The 23,537-nt window shown below is 30.2% G+C and overlaps 1 protein-coding gene across 1 annotated transcript in view; it reads left to right on the top strand.

Moving 5' to 3' along the window:
- The window catches only part of LOC148305704 (kin of IRRE-like protein 1), a 157,462-nt gene that overhangs the window by 109,031 nt on the left and 24,894 nt on the right, over nt 1–23,537 (top strand). Inside the window, exons 10-14 of the mRNA XM_088266219.1 lie at nt 3,221–3,380; nt 5,383–5,572; nt 6,693–6,796; nt 6,879–7,020; nt 17,469–17,620. Of these exons, the coding sequence (XP_088122345.1) occupies nt 3,221–3,380; nt 5,383–5,572; nt 6,693–6,796; nt 6,879–7,020; nt 17,469–17,620 (748 nt within the window). The remainder of the gene's footprint in view (nt 1–3,220; nt 3,381–5,382; nt 5,573–6,692; nt 6,797–6,878; nt 7,021–17,468; nt 17,621–23,537) is intronic.

Genomic DNA, 23,537 nt, shown 5'->3' on the forward strand with positions numbered 1-23,537 from the left:
GTACCCGTCTCTTCGTCAGGACAAACACTACAATTTAACAATCATGCGAACAACACTACACCACACCCACTTAGTACTATTCACATACACTATCACTACACATGCAAAACATGCAGAGCGAGTTGTTAGTCCCACCATGCTTTTGGGAAACTTTCCCAAAAGCATGGTGGGACTAACAACTCGCTCTGCATGTTTTGCATGTGTAGTGATAGTGTATGTGAATAGTACTAAGTGGGTGTGGTGTAGTGTTGTTCGCATGATTGTTAAATTGTAGTGTTTGTCCTGACGAAGAGACGGGTACGTCTCGAAACCGGTAGACAGAAGTAGTCGGTGAGTGGTTATTTACTAACATTACTAATATCAATTTTATTTAATAATTTTATTTTTTTAAATAATTAACAGTACGAGGACGACCGAAAAAGACTTGGCACGATCAGATCAATCAAAACCTAAAATCTGGCGGTGTCAAAAGTCTGCGTAGTCTCGTAATAGTAGTAGTAGTTTATTTTGTACTTAACACGGAAAAAAGTAAATTTAAAAAAAATTACTCGTTCTTTACAATTTGTTAACATCATTTAATATTCAATGAATGTGTTTTATAAATTTCCTTCTTAAAACAATGACATGAACGTTCTTATTCCAATGGTGCATAGGGCACTGCTTCGTACACACACATTGTTATCTTAATCATTAACCACACGAAAGAAATGTGATCAGCCCTGCACTTCAAGTACCAGTCCAGGATAATATTATATAAGTACATACTACGGCGAAAGATAAATTATTTTACATTTATTTTAATAACCCGTGGGCATCAAACCTGAGGATGCAGCTTAATTGCCAAACACGCTAACCTCTACACTATGTGCTGTATAAAATATGAAAATAATGTTCGTTATATCAGTTCTTTACAATCAGTTTCAGTGGTAAAAAATAAAATTTATTATTAAACAGTTCATTCTCTTGTTACCACGTTCGGAACACTCACTAATTTATATCACTCTTTAATATTTTCAAATTGAATTATTAATAATTGTTCAAATGAAAATTTTCACTGAGCATGCTGGTTAAAATAATTTATTCATTCATTGCCTTATATTTTTGACATGTTTGGAATAATAACTAATGGTAATTGTCGAAATTTTTGCAATATTTTTCTCAACTAACTATCACGCCCCTTCTCCGCAGGAGTAGGCAGAGATAATAGAATGCCACACCAATCTGTCGATGCAAATAATCTTTGCCTCTTCTACATTCATGCATCTCCTCATTTATCTCCAAAAACCCTTATCCGCACCCTATGGTGCATAGGGCACTGCATCATATTAACGCAGTGTTATCTTGATCATTAACACATGAAGGAAATGAAATCAGCCCTCCGCTTCAGGTACGAGTGAAAGGTTATATTGAATAAATATAAGAGTGAAAAAATCACTTATATTTATTTGACCCCCCCTGGGAGTCGAACCCGGGACCTCCAGTATGGTAATCTAGCGTGCTGACCGTTATACTACGGAGGCGGTCAAAATACATACCCGCCAATTATTCCAACTCTTGACTTTGAAGTATTTGAAATACTTGATCATGCCAAGTTTTCTCGGTTTTCTTCTGCTTCTGTTACCATTCAATTCCATATTAATTTTCATTTACGTTGAAATGTCAAAAAGTACCTGCATATTTGCTTTTGTTTTGTGATTTTTCATACTTGACATATCCACAACAAGTTTTCAAAGTATTAAACACTTGAATTACTATATTGAAAACATGGTTTAAAGCCATTTCGTATTCCTGTTAAAATGCGGGCGGAACACAAAGCCAATTGAGGCAATATTTAAATCCCTGCGGTACTTCAACTAGCTAATGCATGGAACATGCTAGGGCATGCACACTGAATGTTCACTGAGAAAGGCAATAAGAGCTGTTTTCCCGTTTAATAATTTATCATTCGCTTCACCGTTTAGCACAGATTCTCATTACCGTTTCCCAGGACTTTACCTAACGCGGACGTGACTCGACGCGCTAATTCTCTGCGTGATTTTCCTCTTACCTACTTTCCTGCGCTTTTTGTATTTGCATATCAAAATGGAAGTGAAAAATAAATTTGAAAAATTCAAATATTTTTTATTGAAAATATGATAAAACCTATTTAATTTTAGATACAGGGCTTACGACTCATGTCAGTAAATGCCCAGAGTTCCATTTTCTTTTTCACATATGTTGAGACATCAATAAAAAAAATTGATACAAACCCTTGGAACAAACTCCTTTTTGGAGTTTGAGATCAAATATTTGAACACTTTTAACAACGATTTCGGTAATCGGTCACATATATTTTTTAATATATATTTAAAAAAACATATATATTTATTTTTAGGTGTCTCCTTGTATGTTAAATTATGCAGAAAGAATCTTAACTATATTTTTTTGTACTTAAAACTTACTTATTAGTCATAGATGGTGCTAAAGAAGTAGCATGCGTCAGATATTTTTGATTGAATCATAAACATAACTTCCGAAATTTGAGTAGTGTGGTTGTCAAACATAGGTATAACGGTAAATGTTGTACGTGTTTATAATGATGACCTAACCATCCTGTGACAGATCGTAAGCCTTGTAAATACATACATACATTTTTTAAATTTAAGTTTTACATGGTAAATATTACTACTACTACTACCATCACGCCGTTTCCCCGCAGGGGTAGGTATAGAGGATGGAACGCCACACTCTTCTGTCCTGACATACACTCCTCGCCTCCTTCATATCCATACATCTAGTCATACATGCCCTCCGATTACGCAGACTTTTGACACCTCCAGATTTTAGGTTCTGATTGATCTGAATATAAATATTAAATGAAATAGTAAATATCATCTCATAATCTATTGTCAATCGCGTTTCGATAAATTACTCATCAGTTTCCAACACTGTATGATGCGGAATGCATCAAAACACGTTTCATTATAGATTATAAGGAATAATTGTTATTTACCAAGTAAAATTCATATTGAAAATGGATAAATATAACCTCAAAATGACTGCCGATACAATTTATGAAATCCAATGTCTTCCGTCATTTTTTGAGATATCAATATATGTCAATAGATATCAATATATGTCAATAGTTATCATAATATATATTTCCTAAGTGGACAAACCTAGATTTGTGAACAAAGATTTGAACACACTCAAAATATTTTGTTTTTTCTATTTGTTATAGGGTGTTCTCTTAAATCACAACGTATCAGCCCGCGTCGTCCGCAGTAACCAAAGTCTTGTACTGCAGCGCGTAGCGAGGCACAGTGCGGGAAGGTATTCCTGCTCCGCCACCAATCCAGAAGGGGAGACAGTCAGCAATGAACTGCACCTTAGGGTTAAGTGTGAGTAGAAACTTTTTTACAAATAACCCTTCTTCCATTGATCAACCAAATTTCAAATATTTGAAGAATAAAAAAGTAACCAACCAGATTTTTTTTTATAATAACTAATAATTTATTTTGGCGTTGAATTTGTAGAACTCCATTTTAATTTACGTATGAATTGTCAAATCAAACACAGATTTTTTGAGTCTACTAAGTTGTATTTTATTGTTAAAAAAACATATAAGAATTAATATTGTGATAATTGTCTCGCCTAGTTATGGTATTTTTAAACATTCGTTGTTACAGTATTAATGTTTATGTATTTTTTAAACAATTAATACATAAAATAACTAATTACACCTGAAACATGTATTTAAATATGTAAAAAAATTACTTAGTACTTATTAAACAAGAAACCTAAAAACATACATGTAATAACTAACTTACCGCAGGGGTAGGCAGATAAAATAAAATGCAACATTAATCTGTCTTTGCACACACTCTTTGTCTCTTCCCTTTTTATACGAAAGACGACGGAACATCCCAGGGCTTACGACCTGGCATTTGGTGGGTTTAAGCTATCACTTTATACACGTTGTAACGTTCACCGTTCTCCCAATTATTGAACATCTATATTGCATTAATTCTTGGAACCTGTAATTATGCAATGATCACAGATCCTTACATAAAGGTTTTTGATACGTGAAAAAAGGGAAGAACAATACATGTCTCATATCATGTTGAGATACCTTTGAATAGACATCTCATCCGTAGGGTGAATAATCCAGTATCAGATTTAATAAATAATATTAATATTGTTAAAGGCTTAAAGTTATAAAATTCTTTTTTAAATATAAATAACTTATTTAAAGTATAAATAAAATGTTGTAAAACATGTATGGCTGGCTAAGTATTGCACCCACCACTTAGTCAAGCTGGAATAAAGAGTTAAAAAATAAAATAAAGTAACTGATCACGAAAGCTTTTTATAATTGTTAAACGGTTACAAACCAGTTAAATAATAAGGTACCAATATTTTTTTTAAATCTTAAATCTATAATAAAAAATATTTTCGGGATATTTCATTGAAAAAAGGAGATAATTAAATTTAAAGTATTTTTATATATGTACGCCTAATGTGTGAATATTGTATGGAAATATTCATCCCCCAGTAAAGGCATTCAAGCTGGGTCATTAGTGACTACCTTCCCATTAACCATTGCTTCCCACGGTGCACAACGCGCCAAGTCATTAGTTCAGGAAAAGTGCTCAAATTGGATATTTAAAAGGTTTGTTTTCCTCCGAAGCTTAGCGCGGTTTATAAAAATATTTTCCAACATTCTCAACTTCAAATTGTTTAAAATGTACATCGTAGTTTTTTTCATACAATTATAAAGCAAAAAGTGTAATGGTATTTTATATAAAATTATTATAAATTAATCCATATCTCAACGTGAACAGAATAAACCCATAAATTAGTATATTTTTTGGACATTTATATTTCAAGTGTATTATTAAGTTTTCTTCAATATTTTTTGCAGATACTTTGTGGTAAAATAAAACAGCTACCGTGAAAATAATTCAATATTTTACCTTACGAGTATATTTCTGCACAAGACATTCATAAAAAAATTACATTTAAAATTTTAATTGCTATCTAAATACTAATGAAAAATCATACCTATATTTGGTTATTTATAGGGCTTACGATCTTTCATAGGCTGATTTAATAACCAATCCCTTCATACACGTGTAACATTCACCATTCTACCCATGATTGCCTCCTACTCAAATTTCGGAACTCGTATATTCTTTAACTGAGACGTTCTCTCACATATGGTTGAGTTGAGTAAGCTTTTTACTAAGCAGAAACCCTTAAAAATGTATGTAAGATTTTTCCCGAATTCTTTTACAGCCCGAAGTTTTTCAGAAGACGCCTGAAAATGTGGGAAAGTTCAAAATGTTGTGAATTATGAATTAGGGCTGTTTCATTATTTTTATTTCAATATTTTTTATGCAGTTGCTCCAGTGTGCAAGAAAACTGGTTCAGTAGCAGTTGGAGCAGCGAGAGGGGAAAAGGTTCTAGTATTCTGTGACGTCGATGCTGATCCTCCCGCGAGAGCCTTCAAGTGGAAGTTCAACAATTCTGGAGAAACGCTCAACGTCGGACCAGAAAAATTCTCGTCTAACGGCAGTTCAAGCATACTGGGGTAATAATTTTTTTTCTAGTCTAGCAATTTCAATACTTAAGCTTGAATTTATTTAACATTACTCTGTTGATAAGAAAGTCGAACATCTGGGGTCTAATATTAATAATGCCTTAATCATTTAAATCCTCAGTGACTACACGTAATTGTCAATTCATGAACAAAATCTACTTATATTTTACAATATCTATCAAAAATATTTGCTTATAAAATAAGATAAAATAAAAAACTTAGATGGGACTATTTTTTCGTTTATTAATGTAAACACGACTAGTTTCGAGAACTACTGTATATTCTCATCAACAGGTGAAAATATAAAAGTGGTATTATAAAAGCGATTCACTTTTATATTTCATACAATACGAATTCAATAAATATTATAAATTAAATAGATTAAATATAAATAAACTAATTTTTTTAGAAAATAAATAAGTTTAAGGTGTCTTAAATTCGTTATTTTCTTTTAATAGTTTTTTATTGTTATGAAAGTTGTATTTTTCCAATTCATTTCATCAACTCTGTTAGCAGTCAGTCATGTAGAAAAATATTCAGAAGCTAATGAGAAAGCTTTTGATACGGCAAAAGTTTTTACGAGTTAATTCTATACATTCAACCATTTTTAGCGCTGTATCTTGATGCACGTAACTAATTATTGTATTATGCTAGATTTTTAATGGTAGGTACTTGATTTTATTGTACATGCCGATAAACAAAATATTATTCAAAACATTTGCACTACGTATATATTTCCGCCTCCGTAGTGTAATGGTCAGCACTCTCGGCTACCGTTCTGGAGGTCCCGGGTTCGATTCCCAAGGGGGGTAAAAATAAATATAAGTGATTTTTTCACTGCAATATTTATTCAATATTACCATGGACTGGTACCTGAAGCGGAGGGCTGATCACCTTTCCTTCATAAGTAAAACGATCATGATAACACTGCGTTTATAAAACACAGTGCCCTATGCACCATTGGGGTGCGGATAAGGGTTTTATTATATATTTTAAAAATGAAAATGATATTTTCTACATACAAGCATATGAAAGCCTATCGAACAATTTACATACATAAAAATAATAAACTTATTCCTAACTAATTTTCGTTGATTTTTTTTCTTTGCAGTTATACTCCTACAGCTGACCTAGACTATGGGACTCTCTCGTGTACAGCGATGAATGATATTGGGCATCAATCTGTTCCTTGTATGTTTCAAATGGTGGCTGCAGGTAAATATCAAGAGTTATCTTTAATTCGAAAACTTTTAGTACTAACCCGCTCTTGACATTAAAATACAATATTTTTTCCTAGGAAAACCACAGCCAGTAGGAAACTGCACCCTCAGTAACCTGACACATGGAATAGCGGAAATAGCTTGCGAAGCTGGTTTTGATGGGGGCCTTCCCCAACAATTCCTTCTCGAAGTCTATAGCGATACCGATGGAACTCCAAGGTTAGTTTAAAAGAATAGTCTTATCGTTAATGTAAACTTAAAAAAAATTAATTCGAAATCAGTCTCTTTTAATATTTTTTATATTTTTCTTCATATATATTCCTCTAAAAATTTAGCTACTTTTACGTCCTTTCCTTTGAAAAGTTTTTTTTTAAATTTTTTTTTATCTAACCATATATTGTGTGTATTTCTTGTTAAAAAATACATCATTTTTATGTTTTTAAATATTTTTCTAAGAAAAGACTTTCAGAAAAAATCCTACAAATCTCAATCTTGTTTTTCTTGGAAAGACGACATTTTCACAAACAACGCTGCTTTATTTTTCATTTTTTTATATCTATTCTATATGTGTTATGAAAATTACATAAAGTTTGTTTTTGTCATGTTGCTTGACATATTAAATAAACAATTCAATGCATCTATGGAAATAAAAATGTAAAAAAAAATCAATTGTTTATTAAAATCCTTAAAAAAATAGTTGCAAAGAAACAATAGTGTTTTTTTGTAATGTTACTTTTTGTAATGTTACAAAAAAAGAAATGTAAAAAAAAATGTTTATTAAAATCTTTTAAAAAATAGTTGCAAAGAAACGATGGTGCTTTTATATCTATCTCTATTTGATAATAACTATTCGGCTGTGATTTTTTTCCGTTATTTAGCATTAAAATGTGATAATTATATTTAAACCTTTTTTACCTTGTAGGATGTTTGTCGAATTGTCAGATACGTACATTACACTTTAGCAGTTACTTCCATATTACATAATAATACCCTTTTAAACAATGCCATTTATTTTTTTATAGTCCAGCGTATCTCTAAACTCGCACAGTGTTTGATACATTACAAAAGCAGGGTTGATACTTTAGAACAAATATTAGATGTCAGATAACCCGATAAGTTGACACTTGCGTGGAAAGAGTGGCCATTGTTTATGAAAAGTGACCCCAAAGTTGGTTCGTTATATTACTTATTCGAGACCCTCAACTTATCCGGGGTCTACCCATTCACCGCGGGTAGGTTTAATTTAGGACCAGCTATTGACGGAATCACACTTTTATTACGGAAATCCTTCATTTTCGGGATATGTTTTAGTCAAAAGCGTAGGTGTACGCCTAGTTCTTTGTTCAAGAATTCCTGGTCCGTAAACGTGGTGCGTAGTTACGGCCAAAGTTTGGAATTAAATTATTTGAAAATCCAATTTCAGTTTTACGCCTTGAATTTTATACTTTCTCTACTAGTTCGTTCTTTCATTTCAATTGTGAATATACCTTTTTGATAATTACTCTTTTTTTACAAAATAATCGTTTTTTTTCATTTTTAAATGCTACAAACATAAATGAGCAATTCATTTAATTACTATTACATTTATTACTAATTTATAAAGTCACTAACAAATAGTTAAAATATTGTCCATTCGATAAAACATAATTATGAGCTTTTTTACCACTCATCCACACCCGGTGCATAGGGCACTTCATCGTATGGGCTCAGTGTTATCTTAATCGTTAACACATGAAGGAATGGTTATCAGCCCTCCGCTTCAGGTACCAGTCCGGAGTAATAATATTGAATAAATATTAGAGTGAATAAATTATTTATGTATATTTGACCCCCCCTGAGAATCGAACTTGAGACATCCAGTACGGTAACCGAGCGTGCTGAGCATTACACTACGGAGGCGGACAATTACATTTTAAAAAATTTTATTATGTTTTTTTTTTTAAGAAATCGGGGAATATACTATTTTTTCGAATATTCACGTTTACCGAATCGCTTTCTTACATTTTTCTTACTACCCTACTATGTTTCAATTCAACATGTATTTAAAAATAAAATTATCCACTTTCGTACTTAAGTTTGCTAGATGCATTATTATTCAATGAAATTTATGAATAATTTCGAAGGGTTTTTTTTTACCTGCAGCGTCGTGGTTCTCGTAACACTAACAAAACGTTAAGTGTTGTTGTAAAAATATAACTGACGTTTATATCAACCTCCGGCTATATAAAATGTTATGTTTTGCTTTACCTCTTATGAATAAAATAAACCAAATTGACTTACGTTCATTTTATATACCAGCTTACGTCGCTCGCCTTGAGAAAATTGTATACGCGTGATACTTTATTTCATATTGCCTTCTTGGATGCAGTAAACATGTTTACAGTTCTGATTGTTTAACCACAGGTCTACAATTGGAGAAAGAAAACTGTTTTTTTGTGGAAAACTCAGAAATGAAAACGTAAATTATTTCAGAGAAATATTTGCATTTTTGAAGATGTTCGCGCGTTTGATAAAAATTGTTTTTCCATTAAAACGCAGGTAAATATTCACACATGCACAGACATGTTTTTTCAAACCTAATATAAGCAAAGTTACAGATTTTTTATGCCATAACTTCATCAGATGATAGGGTATAGATGACCATATTTCATTTGCTTTCATTTAATTCACGTATTTAGGTAATTTTTTGTAGAACGCAGATAACTATCGAAAATAAATGACCTTAAAAGGACCTAACAAGTACAAAAAAAATATGGTTTTCTTATTAGATTTACCCGATTCACACTTACTCACTTATAATAAATAGAGACCACAAAATGCCTACTAGCTCCTCTGCTGGCTACCAGCTCGCTTGCATCCTCCCAAGTCAGGCCGCGTCCCGAAGTTCAGACGAGAACTGCCGAAGGATTATTAGCAGCGGGTGTCCTTGGAGGCGGGAACCTGATGCCTTGTAAAAGAAACAAGATTGATTGAGGCTCTCAAGAGGAATGCGAAGTACATGGCCTAGCCAACTGAATCACCTTTTCTTGACGCAGTGTTTCCTTATTTGTCATGAAATCAAACATCTATTCTCAAAGCTGAGTAAACGGCTGCTTTGGGCCCTTGTATATCTCACAACCGTATAAGAAAATAGGAAAGATACCCGCATTGTGTAGGCTGCATTTAAATTGCGATCCATTATTAAATATATGTTTTTTTTATAAAAAAAAAATAGATAAACCTTGAAGTCTTAAAAGACTTCACTGAAATTAAGAATAAAATGGTGATAAAGTTATACCCATGTTCATACTTCGAAGCATAAGTTATTTTTTTGTTAATTTTTCAGTATACTCACGAAAAACCATATAATATATACTAAATACATATAAACTTGTATACGAATACAATACTATTAATATATATATATATATATATATATATATATATATATATATATATATATATATATATATATATATATATATATATATATATATATATATATATATATATATATATATATATATATATATATATATATATATATATATATATATATATATATATATATATATATATATAATCCAGGATTCGGATCTCACATACTAATATAAGAGTTTCTGCTTAATAAAAAAGCTTCTTTACATCTCACCAATAGATGTCTCTAGTGAAGTTCTAGTGATTCATGAACAAGGTTTCTAAATTGGTTCATATATATATATATATATATATATATATATATATATATATAACTTCCAAGAATTTGAGTAGTGTGGTTGTCAATAATGGGTAGAATTGGTGAATGTTACACGTGTGTAAAGTGATCACTTAAACCAGCCTATGACGGTCGTAAGCCCCGTAAATGCCCAGACTTCCATATTCTTCTTCATCTTTGATGAGATGTCAAAAAATAATATATATATATATATATATATATATATATATATATATATATATATACAGTGGGTGGCCAAATTATTAGGGACACTTGAACTTTTTTGTAATTTTCAAGTTTAAATGAATTTTTTGGTCAAATTAATTAGTTATAATTATTTTTTCTTATGTATTTTTGTTGCTGGTATCATAATTATTATTTTTGAAGATGTATCAATACTGTAAAATATCAAAAAAGTAAGTTTTTTTTCATTTGGATGTTGATTAGTGAAAAATGATATTGGTGTGAGCTCAGTTAATATTTTTTAAAACCATTTTTGTGTAAGTTTTTTGAGTTCAAGACCATAAAAACGTAAGTGTTGTTTAATAATTTATTAGTTTTACTGATTCAATAAGTTAATTTCAATTAATTTTTAAATAAAATTCAATTTAGTTTGAACTGAACCATAATATTCTCAATTTAAGTATGGGCAAGTCTTCAAACATATCTCCGAGAAAATGTGGGGAAGTTATAACCTTATTTCTTCATTCCACATATTTTCAGAGAGAAATAGCAGCACTTACAGATATTTCGAAGTCAGGAGTCTATCGGATACAAAGAAAAATTGATAAAAACCTGCCTCTAGAATCAGCCTGCGTCGGAAAAAAAGGCAGAAAAAGCATCACAACTCCGCGTGGTGCTCATAAAATCAGGGACATCTATTTCCAAAATCGTAAAAAGTCTATCGATTGTCTAATTGTTGTTAATTTCTGTTGATAAACGATGAAGGAATCAACGTATCCAAAAGGACAGTTCAGAGACGGTTAGTTGAAGTAAATCTAATGGGTCGACGTCCAACCAAAAAACTACGCCTGTCTGAGGCATGAAGAAAAAACGACTCCTATGGGCCAAAGAACACCGGAATGTAACAGTTTCGGACTGGATTCGAATATTTATGGCTTGTATTCGTATAATAAATTAAGAAGATAAAAAATTTATGTATTTTTGCAATTATGGTAATACATTACAGGTCTGCTTCTTGGACGAGTCAACATTTAAAATTTTGGTGGGAAAAACTTCATTTTTCCGACGTGGCCCAGTAGAAAAATTCCACCCAGACTGCCTTGTGGAGATAGTTAAAAACACCCTGTTAGCATAATTTTGTGGTCCGTAATCTCATTTAAGGGTATGGGATGCCTATTTATCATGGAAGGGACCATGAGGCAAGACCAGTACCAGCGAGTACTGAAAAGTCGACTCCAGCCGAGGCTCAAGAATGGTTCCCTGGCGATGAAGAGTATGTGTTAATGCATGACTCGGTATTGTGTCATAAAGCCAGGAGTGTTATCACATTCCTGGCTGAAAAAAACTTCTGTGTTTTGCCTTACCCGGGGAATTAGCTGGATATGAACCCCATTGAAAACCTTTGGGAACTAACGAAACGTGAGATTGCTAAAGAAGTCATCACCACCAAGCGGCAAATGATAGAAACTCTTATCAGAGTATGGCATAATAACCCTAATCTCTGGCACAATGCAAAAATCTGCATTAAAAAGTATGCCCTGACGTTTGGAGGTTGTAATCGCAGCAAAGGGTGTTATTACTAAAAATTAAGATTTTTTCGAAATTGTTGAATAATCACTTTTTATGATAAAAATAAATTGGTTTTATTAAATCCATGATAAAATAGTTTCTACATTCTAAATAAAGCACCCCAATCAATAAAAAAATATTCAAAAAACCAAATTATTTGCTCATTAAATTCATTTAATAATGAAAATTAAAGGAAATTCGAAGTGTCCCTAATAATATGGCCACCCACTGTATATATATATATATATATATATATATATATATATGTATATATATAAATATATGTATATATATAAATATGTATATATATATATATATATATATATATATATATATATATATATATATATATATATATATATATAAATATATATATATATATATATATATACATATATATATATATATATATATATATATATATATATATATATATATATATATATATATATATATATATATATATAATATATATATATATATATATATATATATATATATATATATATATTTATACATCTTTAAAAACATATTCGTACTCCTTTTCACAAAATGCGATAACTTCATAAAACTTTCGTCTTAAATAGCATTAAAAGCTTCCACTTATAAATATACCCTTAGTAAACTCACAAAACCATAACATTTCTTTGTGAAAAATATCCTACACGTAGGCACTTCCTGTGGAGTTTTATTATTTAAGCGAATCTTCCGTGAGTTATTCGAGATTCGTTTCAGTTAAATCCCAGACTCATCTCATCTAGTATACATTGAAACATAATTAATTACATGATCCTCTTCTACATCTTGTTGACACTCCACTCCACCTTTATTCCTTCCAGATTCTGCTGATGCTCTAAATTCAAAGAGATTTCATTTCAACGAAAGGTTTTACAAAATACCGAGAGGAAGAGATTTAATATTTTTATGTATTTAGTTGTTAGCTTGTTAATAATTGTTCTCAAGATATTATTAGTAATCTTGCAGCTTGTTTCGAGATTATCTTGCTGTATTTGAATTCGTAAAACATTTATTTGGTGCGTAATTTCTACGTTGAAAATTAACAATGTGAACGTTTTACCTTTTAGCCTTAAAGCTCCTTTTATGAATTTGTACTTTTATGATTGCTATGTTAAATACCTGTTTATTTTATAAAAATTGCTATATTTTTACGTAAACTGAATTATATAAAAACTGTTAAGTTTTAATCTCAATATTTTAATGTGAAGTGTATTTTTTTTACAACAAAATGATCTGTCAAAATGGCTCTTTGACAGTTCTAGCGTTAAAGAAAGAGTATCCTGGTGTATATGCTTTGATGTAGGATGGGTATGTGTGAATCATTTAGGCTTCCTGACAGACTCTTTCTTGTAAAGCAATTTTTATACACTAAGTTCCAATACTTACAACGAATGTGAGACAAAAAAATCTCGGTTTTACTTTAAATTTAATAAATAATTTTCAATGTTTTAATTAAAATGTAAATTTGTTTTAAAATCACTTTAAATAATTTATTATAACTTAATCATAATGTTTACCGGTTTCGAAGCTAACCGCTTCTTTATCTGACAAAGAAGCGGTTAGCTTTGAAACCGGTAGGCATTATAATTAAGTTTTATTGAAATATTTAAAGTGATTTTAAAACAATCAGCATTTTTTTGTCAGCCTCGTAAATGCCCAGACTTCCATATTCTTCTTCATCTTTGATGAGATTTAAAAAAATAATATGAAAATAACTCCTGTAATTGGAGATACTCCAGATTATGTGAACAAGTATTTGAACACACTCAAAATGTTGTATTTTAAAACAAAATTTCATTTTAATTATAAAATGGAAAATCACAATGTTAGTGCTTCAAATATAAATTATAAACTTTCCATGTCCCTGTCAAATATAGTTACTCCTAGACTAATTGAAATGCAATATTTTTTGGATTCATTTTGCAACGGAAATTGAACCCACGATCCCAAGCAACCACGTTGCAACGGCTCTCAATTATATTTATTACTTATACATTTCCATAACATAATCGGCGTTAACAAATAGCCCGCCCGGTCGAGCAAACATTTGACTATTTAATTGGCGTAAAGTACAAGGTAAGCAGCTTGGCGACCTTGTTTGCGGCGTCCTTGCGGTCACATTCGGAGTGTACCTTCTCAGGTCTGCTGCGGTTAGCTGGAGTTAATTTGTAGCCTTACGTCGTGAAGTATTGCCGGTCGAGGGTACACGTTACGGCCACCCCCGGATCCCGATACTGCGGTGCCTAATACCCTTAGTCAGACGAAATGCTACCGGTTTTGCGGGCCGGTTACTTAGCCCGAGAGATAACGTTTTTTGTGTACGATGTGAAAACTCACTGAGGCTGAAAAAACGACTGGACCTTTTGGACTTCGTTTTTTCTAATAATTTACATGAAGTAGGAAAACTTACGTGCAGAGAATAATCCGTTTGAATATGTTTTCAAAAAATCTATAAGCTAAACTGGCTGTACACAACGAAGTCCTAGTTCCAACCTTCATGTTTGGAAGTGAAACATGGAATCGGCAAAAGAAGGGTGAAAGTTGACTGAAAGCAGTCGAAATGACAGGAACTGTGATGAAACACATAAATTTATAATGAGTCTCAAGTAAAAACACCTATAGTATGTTTTTTAAAACATGCGCGTATTTTAAAACAATATTGCACGAAATTTTTAGAGCAACTTATGAATAAATTGGGGAGATTTGAGATAATCGTATTAGAGAAAACTTATAATAAAATATTTGTTTGCGTAAATTGTATAAATATGATATTTAAAAAAATATGTTTTACAAATACTACGTTACAATGTCCCGTAAGTGGCAAAACTGAAGCAAAAAGAAACAAATACGAGATCAAACTAATCTTCATTTTAGGCAAAACATACGTACGTACATATGTTTTGCCTAAAATAAGGAAACGCCTAAGCACGTCAAATGTCACTGTAAACTCTCATTTGATAAAAAAAACTTATTTAAACATCTTCATGCTAAATCGTAAAATATTATAATTTATTCGTTCAATTATTAATTAAAAGTTAGCTCTGTGCCAATACAGGCGCTAATATAATGTTGCTTAAGTTCAGCATTAAACTTTGTCTGTCATCTGCGCATTCATTATATATTTTTTTTTGCATCCAAACTAAATTTTCATGTTGATCTAATCCTTTTTTTTATAAACTTTAAATTTTTTATTTACGAATGTATACCAAAAAAAGATTTTCTGTACGTGTATGTATTTATACAATATATCGCAAGTCATGGGAAGTGAATTTACCCGCGATAATTTTGTCTATTTTTGAATGACATATCGCTATATTTTCCTTATTCACAATTCACCTCCAAGGCATCGATTTTAAATAAATTTTCTTGACTAGAGAATTTTCTACGATCGTCGTTAATGCTGTACCTACACTAACACTAAATATTCAACTTAGCTTAAGTCAACCTTCCTTTATTTCCTTAGGCTTATTAAATCAACTGATATTGACATTAATTGACAATTTCCTTTGAGAACTCGCTAGTTACGAACGTTTTATTTGCAATCGAGGCGGAGGCATTCTCAGTTAATATGCCGTTATTCTAAAAAATTACATCAACATCCGAAGTATTGCGAAAACCTATGATGTTTGATATCGTCATATGCTTAACAATAATCAAATCATACGGTAGATACATTTTTTACTAATTTTTACTTACAATATTTTTGATTTGTATTTTTTGTACATCAGTTAACATGCCGTTACTCTAAAAAATTACATCAACATCCGAAGTATTGCGAAAACCTATGATGTTTGATATCGTCATATGCTTAACAATAATCAAATCATACGGTAGATACATTTTTTACTAATTTTTACTTACAATATTTTTAATTTGTATTTTTTGTACATGTTTACTGCAATGTTTTAAGTTTTTATTTTCAAAATAATATTTCTTCGTCTCCATTTAGATATTAAAATATAATAATAAGACTACTTTTCAGGATGTAGGTAGGTACAAGTTTACGATACAACTTAGATATAATAATTATTTCAAGATATTACTCAAATATCTACGTAACAAAATCATAAAACCCAATATGATGTTAGCGTATCAAAACACCAGGATGGAAATGCATCATTTAAACATGGCATGAAGACGCAATATACTTCTTTTAAGGATTTCCTCATCCTCATGAAAAAGTAAACATTTTTGCGCGGGGAGCCTTGTTCTTAAATTATGGAAACTCCTGGTTTTATATTCAAAGAGTCGGGCTTAAGCGAAAAGGGGAACATCAGGCCTGTAGTTCATCATCTTTTCAACACATTCATATGTATGGTTGTATATGTTGCTACTCTTACCAATAAAACCATGGCGTTATTTAAAAAATGAGTAAATTTATACAATTTTATAAAAAATAAAATATGTGAAAAATCTTTTTTGACTATAAGGCTACTGGTACCAATAAAAATATTTAATTATTTAAAAAATAAGTAAATTTATAAATCTTATTTGACCATAAGGTCGGCCTGTTTGAATGGTCCATAAATATTTTTTTCAGGTATTATAATTTAATTTTTTCGGACGATTTTTAAGAATTACGAAATCATTAAATATTAATCCTTAAATATATAAACAATTATTCAGGACTATTCATCTTTACGAGAAATGAGAAAAATCTAAGTGTGCAAAGTAATTATTAAAAAAAATACATCTATTTTTTTCTTTGGCATTCATTATATTTAATCAAGTTAATTGTGACCAAATTCTCTCAAAATAAAAAAAATAAAAATATTTAGCTCAAACGACTATTTAAATAATTTTGCTGTTATAATAGGCCATCACGAAAATCAAATAATTATAGGTAAATAATTTTCATAATGCTTTTCTGCCCAAATTATTCACGTAATAATATTCAATCAGTGTATTATATTGGTAGTTTTTTATCCGCATACGTACTGTAGTGATAAGCGCATTGGACTACCGAGCTGGAAATCTCGAGTTTAACGTCCAGGAAGATCAAAATAAATATTGGTGATTTTTCATTTTAATATTTACTCAATATTACCCTATATTGGTTCCTGCAGCTCAAAGCTGATCGCTTTTTCTTCATGTAATTTACGATCTTTACTATGCAGTCCCTTTTAAACATTTATATGTGGAGAAGGTAAAAAAAAGAATATTGCTAGTTTTTTTTACAATTCTGTAACATTTATTTTGCCAGGTACAACATTACCAGTCCAGAGGCTGTCTTTTCTGTGACGTTGGAACCTGATATCACCTTCAGGCTAGAAGTGTACGCCTTCAACTCCAAGGGACGGAGTATACCACTAACATTAGCCGGAATAAGGGCAGGAGATGCAGAAAAACGAACTGGTGAGTGATTCAATACTATTTCCTACGTGATTAGTCTTATATATATTTATATATATATAAATATATATATATATATATATATATATATATATATATATATATATATATATATATATATATATATATATATATATATATATATATATATATATATATATATATATAAATGTATATATATATATATATATATATATATATATATATATATATATATATATATATATATATATATATATATATATATATATATATATAATATATATATATTTATATATATATATATATATATATATATATATATATATATATATATATATATATATATATATATATATATATATATATATATATATATATATATATTTATATATATATATATATATATATAAATATATATATATATATATATATATAAATATATATATATATATATATATATATATATATATATATATATATCTATATATATATATATATATATATATATATATATATATATACATATAGGCTTCTATGGATTCGATAATAAATTCCTGAATGAATATTAACCATTTATATCCCTCTGTGCGCTTTCGGCCTATGTTTTGTCAATTGCTACTAGTAGTAAAACGGTTTATGACAAAAGTCTTTTATTTTTATTGTATAAGTGGAGGGAATAAAAAAGTCCATGCAAGTGTATTACATTTTGAAGTAATAACCGTTACGCTAGGACATAATCGTGAAATATCTTGATAACTTCTGCCAACGGGCCGACTACAACTTTTTTATAGCGAATTTACTCAATCAGTATAAATGAAAAATGCTTCTAACGAAATTCCATTCGATGATAAAATCCCACAAGTATTTTCGTAGAAAGATCTTCGTAACAATCTTCAATTCTCGTGGCTTTCACAAGGCAATATTTATAGAAAGGAAAATAAAATTTTATGATTGTAAATAGCTGAAAACTAGACATGAATGTGGAATTCACCTTTCTTAGTATTTTGGATTACTCGAATATGTTTTGCATATAAAATACCACTCATAATACAAAGCTTAAATTCAATTGGCGATAGAAAAATATGTGGCGCTTTTTTCAGATTTTATCATCGAACATTTTTACCTTGAATGAAGTAAAATAATGAAATGTTTGAAGTAAAATAATGAAGTGTTTTTTTAGCATTATATTGAATAAGTTTAGTTTAAATAAAAACGTGTTTCTTAATTTCTTTATTATAAATAATTAACATTTTGCTTTCAAACAAAATATTGTCATTTTAATGACTGATTTGACGATTTTAACAAATTGATGAAATCGATATTCTGAAAATTAAAAAGAGTGTTGGAAGAACTAATAACTAATTACTTTCACCCGTGAAATAAAAAAAAATGTTTCAAGATATGTATTCGTACAAATAGAAAAGAATAACTATTCCCATATATGCAGTATATGCAGTTAAATAAAAAAAAGTTACTTTACAAAATAAACTATTTTTAAGTAAGGGTACGAGTCAAGACAAATACATCATTTTCTTTATTTGTTTTGTAACATAAATTATTCGTTTCCTCTTTATGTATTCAATCCAATTTTATAACTTTAACTTTTTTCCCCATGGATATCCGTTACCATTTAAAAATGCAATATTTCATCATAGTATTCCAGAAAAATATTTTGCTTTTTTTAAACTAAAAATTTACTTCATTTTTTTCATTTTCTCTATTGTTACCATGCATATACCATGCTTGTGTTAATTTGACATTATTTTATCCTTAAATTATGGTGTAATTCCTGCAATTAATAATTTTGACACACATCACATAAACTTTGCTCATTGTAATTTTACTCTTTCATTTTAAACAACACTTTAAGATAGATCGACATTATTTTCAGTAAAACAACCATCACTAATTAAAAAGTAAACAGAAAAACAAACAAGGATGACAGTAGATAGGTCATTAACGAAGGATTTATGTTTGTGGGGTCAAATTCAGTATTTTTTATTTAGAGTAAAACTCTTTTGTTTTTTTTTTTTTTTTTTTAATTTTTTTTACATTACTTAAGCAATTAATTTATACCTACGTAATACAAATGACACCCTAAAAATAGTCAAGTGGGGTTTATAATTTAATGACTCATAATTCCTTTGACGCGTTCTCTAATTTTTTTATGTTATCTGTTCACAAAAAACGTTTTTCAATTTTAATTTTGAGTATGTGGCACTTAAAATGTTTTTAAGATAAAACATTTAAAATAATAAACTAAAAGTATGAAAATGTTTTGATATTGAAATAAATAGGGATTTACTTATCGTGTATTGGTAGTGAATGTCACTCTGAAGCTAATGGTATTTTTTCGGGTTATCATAAAATTAGGTCTTCTATCATTATATGAATGTGGAAAATGTCGTTTAGACTCCATATATATAAACATTCAAATAATCTCACGTTAACGTTTGGATAATGGCAACCCAAATAACACAATTAAATCGAAACCCCGAAACTAAAAATTTAACGACAGGAAATAAAAAATAAAATTTCTCACTGAATATTTAAAAACACGTACCTAATAAAAATAATGCGAATAAATTTCTAACGTATTCCAATCCATATCGTAGGTGCATCAGAATAAAAACATTAGTAAGTATAAAAATACTACTTAAAAATATTTCGGAAAAAACTACGAATATCTTTTTTGCCCAAATTTCGTTGTTACAAAGAAATGTTACCACTGCAATTTAAATTTATTTTTACAACCCAATTTTTTTTATCTTTTAGCCTTTTTGTTATAACTTAACTATTTAAAAAAAAAACTTATATTATTAAATCGGTCACGAGGCAAAAGATGATGTTTAATGAAAATCATTATTATTTGTGTGCTGAAATCATTTGTCCGCCTCCATAGTGTATTGGTTAGCGCGCTAGGCTACCATGCTGGAGGTCCCGGGCTCGATTCCCAAGAGGGTCAAAATAAATATTAGTGATTTTTCAGTCTGATATTTATTTAATCTGACCCTGGACTGGTGCCTGAAGCGGAAGGCTGATCACCTTTCCTTCGTGTATTTAACGATCAAGATAACACTGCTTTTATACTATGCAGTGCCCAATGCACCACTGGGGTGCGAATAAGGGTTTGAAGAGAAGAAGAAGAAAGCATCATCTGGCAACCTTTTCTTTCTATGCCGGATAGAAATCAAACGAAAAAATACCAAACAACCTGTGTAACATAATGAAATATTTTAGAGTCATACACAGTATTTTTTTATATTTAAAAACCACAAATAAAGCATTTTCTGCGTACTTCACCACGTATATTTTTGACGTAGATGAAAAAATATGTGTTTTTTTTTTTAATTTTATACTCCTGAATCATATTTTAGCCGCATAAAATTAAATAAACTTTAAAATGGCCGTCTGCAGTTTTGCAGTCGTTGACTCGCTTTGTTAATTGCAGTTTGCGAAACTCCCATACTTAAAGTTTATCGCTAAATATTCCACACTATAAATGTCAAAAATATATTTTAAGAGAAATGCATGAACAACATTTTAAATGTGTGTCCGAATACTTTTTCACAAATCTGGATTTGTGAACGTAAATGCCTAGACTTCCATATTCGTCTTTATCTATGTTGGAATCTCAAATAATAATATGAGAAATGCATGAATATGACACAATTATTTGAAATTTCTAAATCTTACATATGAACAAAAAAGTTTCGTTTTAAAGGTGATGTAGGTATATTTTAATGTGTATATGGTTGGAATTATTATAGTAAATTAAAATACATCACAAAAAAATAACTTATTCATAGAATAATTCATAGAATAAACGCATTCTCTAAGAAGCATAAGAAATTAAATATAAATGTAAGAAACTGTGAAAAATCGTTAAAAAAATGGTATGACATTGTAGTGAATTTTTAAGACTTCAAAATTACTGGATGCATTATGCATATGCGTGATAAGCACGTTTGACTGCTACGCTAAATATCCTGGATTAAAATTCTAGGGGGTGAAAATAAATGTAAGTGGTATTTCACCCTCATCTTTATGAATTAATTCCTTGGCCTGATACAGAATGCGCAGGGATGATCACTTTCTGATCACATATTTCAACAATCAAGAAAACACTGAGTCTAAAATATGCGGTGGCCTATACACCATTGGGTACGGATAAGAGTTTGAATATACTCATGTTCTATTTTCAATATTTTTCAATATTACTTTGTGGTTAGTCATTTTTACTTTTTTTTTTAAACTGAAATGTTAGTAATATTAGTCTATGATCACTCAGCGAGATTTTAATGCATGTTTGTTTGCAACCCCTAGAGCATGTAGGTCTTCAAGTCGACCAAAATCGCATGTGGTTAACATTTTGTGTGGTTTTAAATGCTAGGGTAGTATTGTTTGCAAGCCATGGTAGTGATTATGCTGACGAAACCGGTAGACATAAAAATCTCGGTGAGTGGTTATATACAAATGTTACTTACATTTTTGTTAACTTATATCTTCATTCTTGCCCAATGGTGCATACTGCATCTAAGTCAAAAAGGGGTAACATGATTTTAAACCTCGTTAAGGTAAAGTTATCACCCTTGAGCTTCATGTCCCATTCCAGGGCAATACAGTGCAAGTCGGTTATAACGAGAATTTGCGGGCGGTGTATCTGACCCGCGTTATATCATCACCGTGGCATATGTCGTATTTTTCAGCCTTAATCTTTATATCTTTCGATACCAGGCTCTTTGCTGGTGGGTGTGCGGGTCAATTATTTTCAACACTAGCTCAAATAACTTATGGAACCAAGTTAAAAATAATTTCGCAGTCATCCAGGTTTTGGAACTACTCATGTACTCTACCGGAAGATTTTTGTAACTGATGTATTTAAAATTTAACAAAAAAGTGGTAAATCCGAATACGCGTTATAACTGGCATCTACTGTATTAAAACGTAAAAAATATTACTCGTATTAATTCCTCGTATTAACCTACTTGGGAATTTAACACGGAATCCGATACACACCAGTCAAATGCACTTATCACTGCGAAAGCGGATAATAAACGGATTAACCCATTTTAATAGAAACTACGACATATTTGTAAAGAAGATAATAAGTTACACTCTCCTTATCATTCATCGTTCACTTTTAAAACCGTAATAATATTCCGAATCAGGTAGTCACGAATAAGTGTTTATTTAAGTGGTATTACACAAAGTGAACGATGAATGATAAGGAGAGAGTTATATTTTGACACCACAAAGTTACCAATACTTTTAATATACACAATATAAGACAATTAGCAATCTTCTATTTCGATATACATGATAAAGTGTACACACCTATGTATATTCTAGGTCCATCTGTGTTCCACGCCTTTGTCCTGTTTATATGTCTTCTATGTCCTATGTCCCATGGCTATGGCATGTGGAGAATTTCTCTGAACATAGCCACAAAGTTATTAAGTTCAGCAGGAATTCCCAATACCGATGCTCCAGTTAAGGTTTTTACTTGACTACCCCTATCAAACATGACTGTGCCGCGGTTACAGAACGGATCTAGTTGGAACTAATTATTTGAGACCGAGGGGATTAATTTAACCCCTGGTGTGCCATGTGCTTCGCGCATAAAACACACGCAAAAAGTATTTTTCCTTCACGTATCATTGATAACATGTTACATCAGTTATAAAAAATTAGCATATGTTTTTTATCAAAGTGTTACGAAGTATTTTTTTCCATATTTTCTTCAGAAAACAAACAATGTGAAGTTTATTCAATGATATAATAAATATTATGATTTTTAATTATGTTTATTCGATTTACATAAAAAATAGTGTTTCTTTATTTTTTTCGTTTAAATTATAAAAAAAAACTGTTACAAGTATATCAACACCATAACTTTTTAAAAAGATATGACCTTAAATATGCCATGATTGTTGCG

Source organism: Brachycentrus maculatus, unplaced genomic scaffold, assembly GCF_059751285.1.
Source record: "Brachycentrus maculatus isolate JH-2025_06_01 unplaced genomic scaffold, ASM5975128v1 h1tg000263l, whole genome shotgun sequence".
NCBI lineage: Eukaryota > Metazoa > Arthropoda > Insecta > Trichoptera > Brachycentridae > Brachycentrus > Brachycentrus maculatus.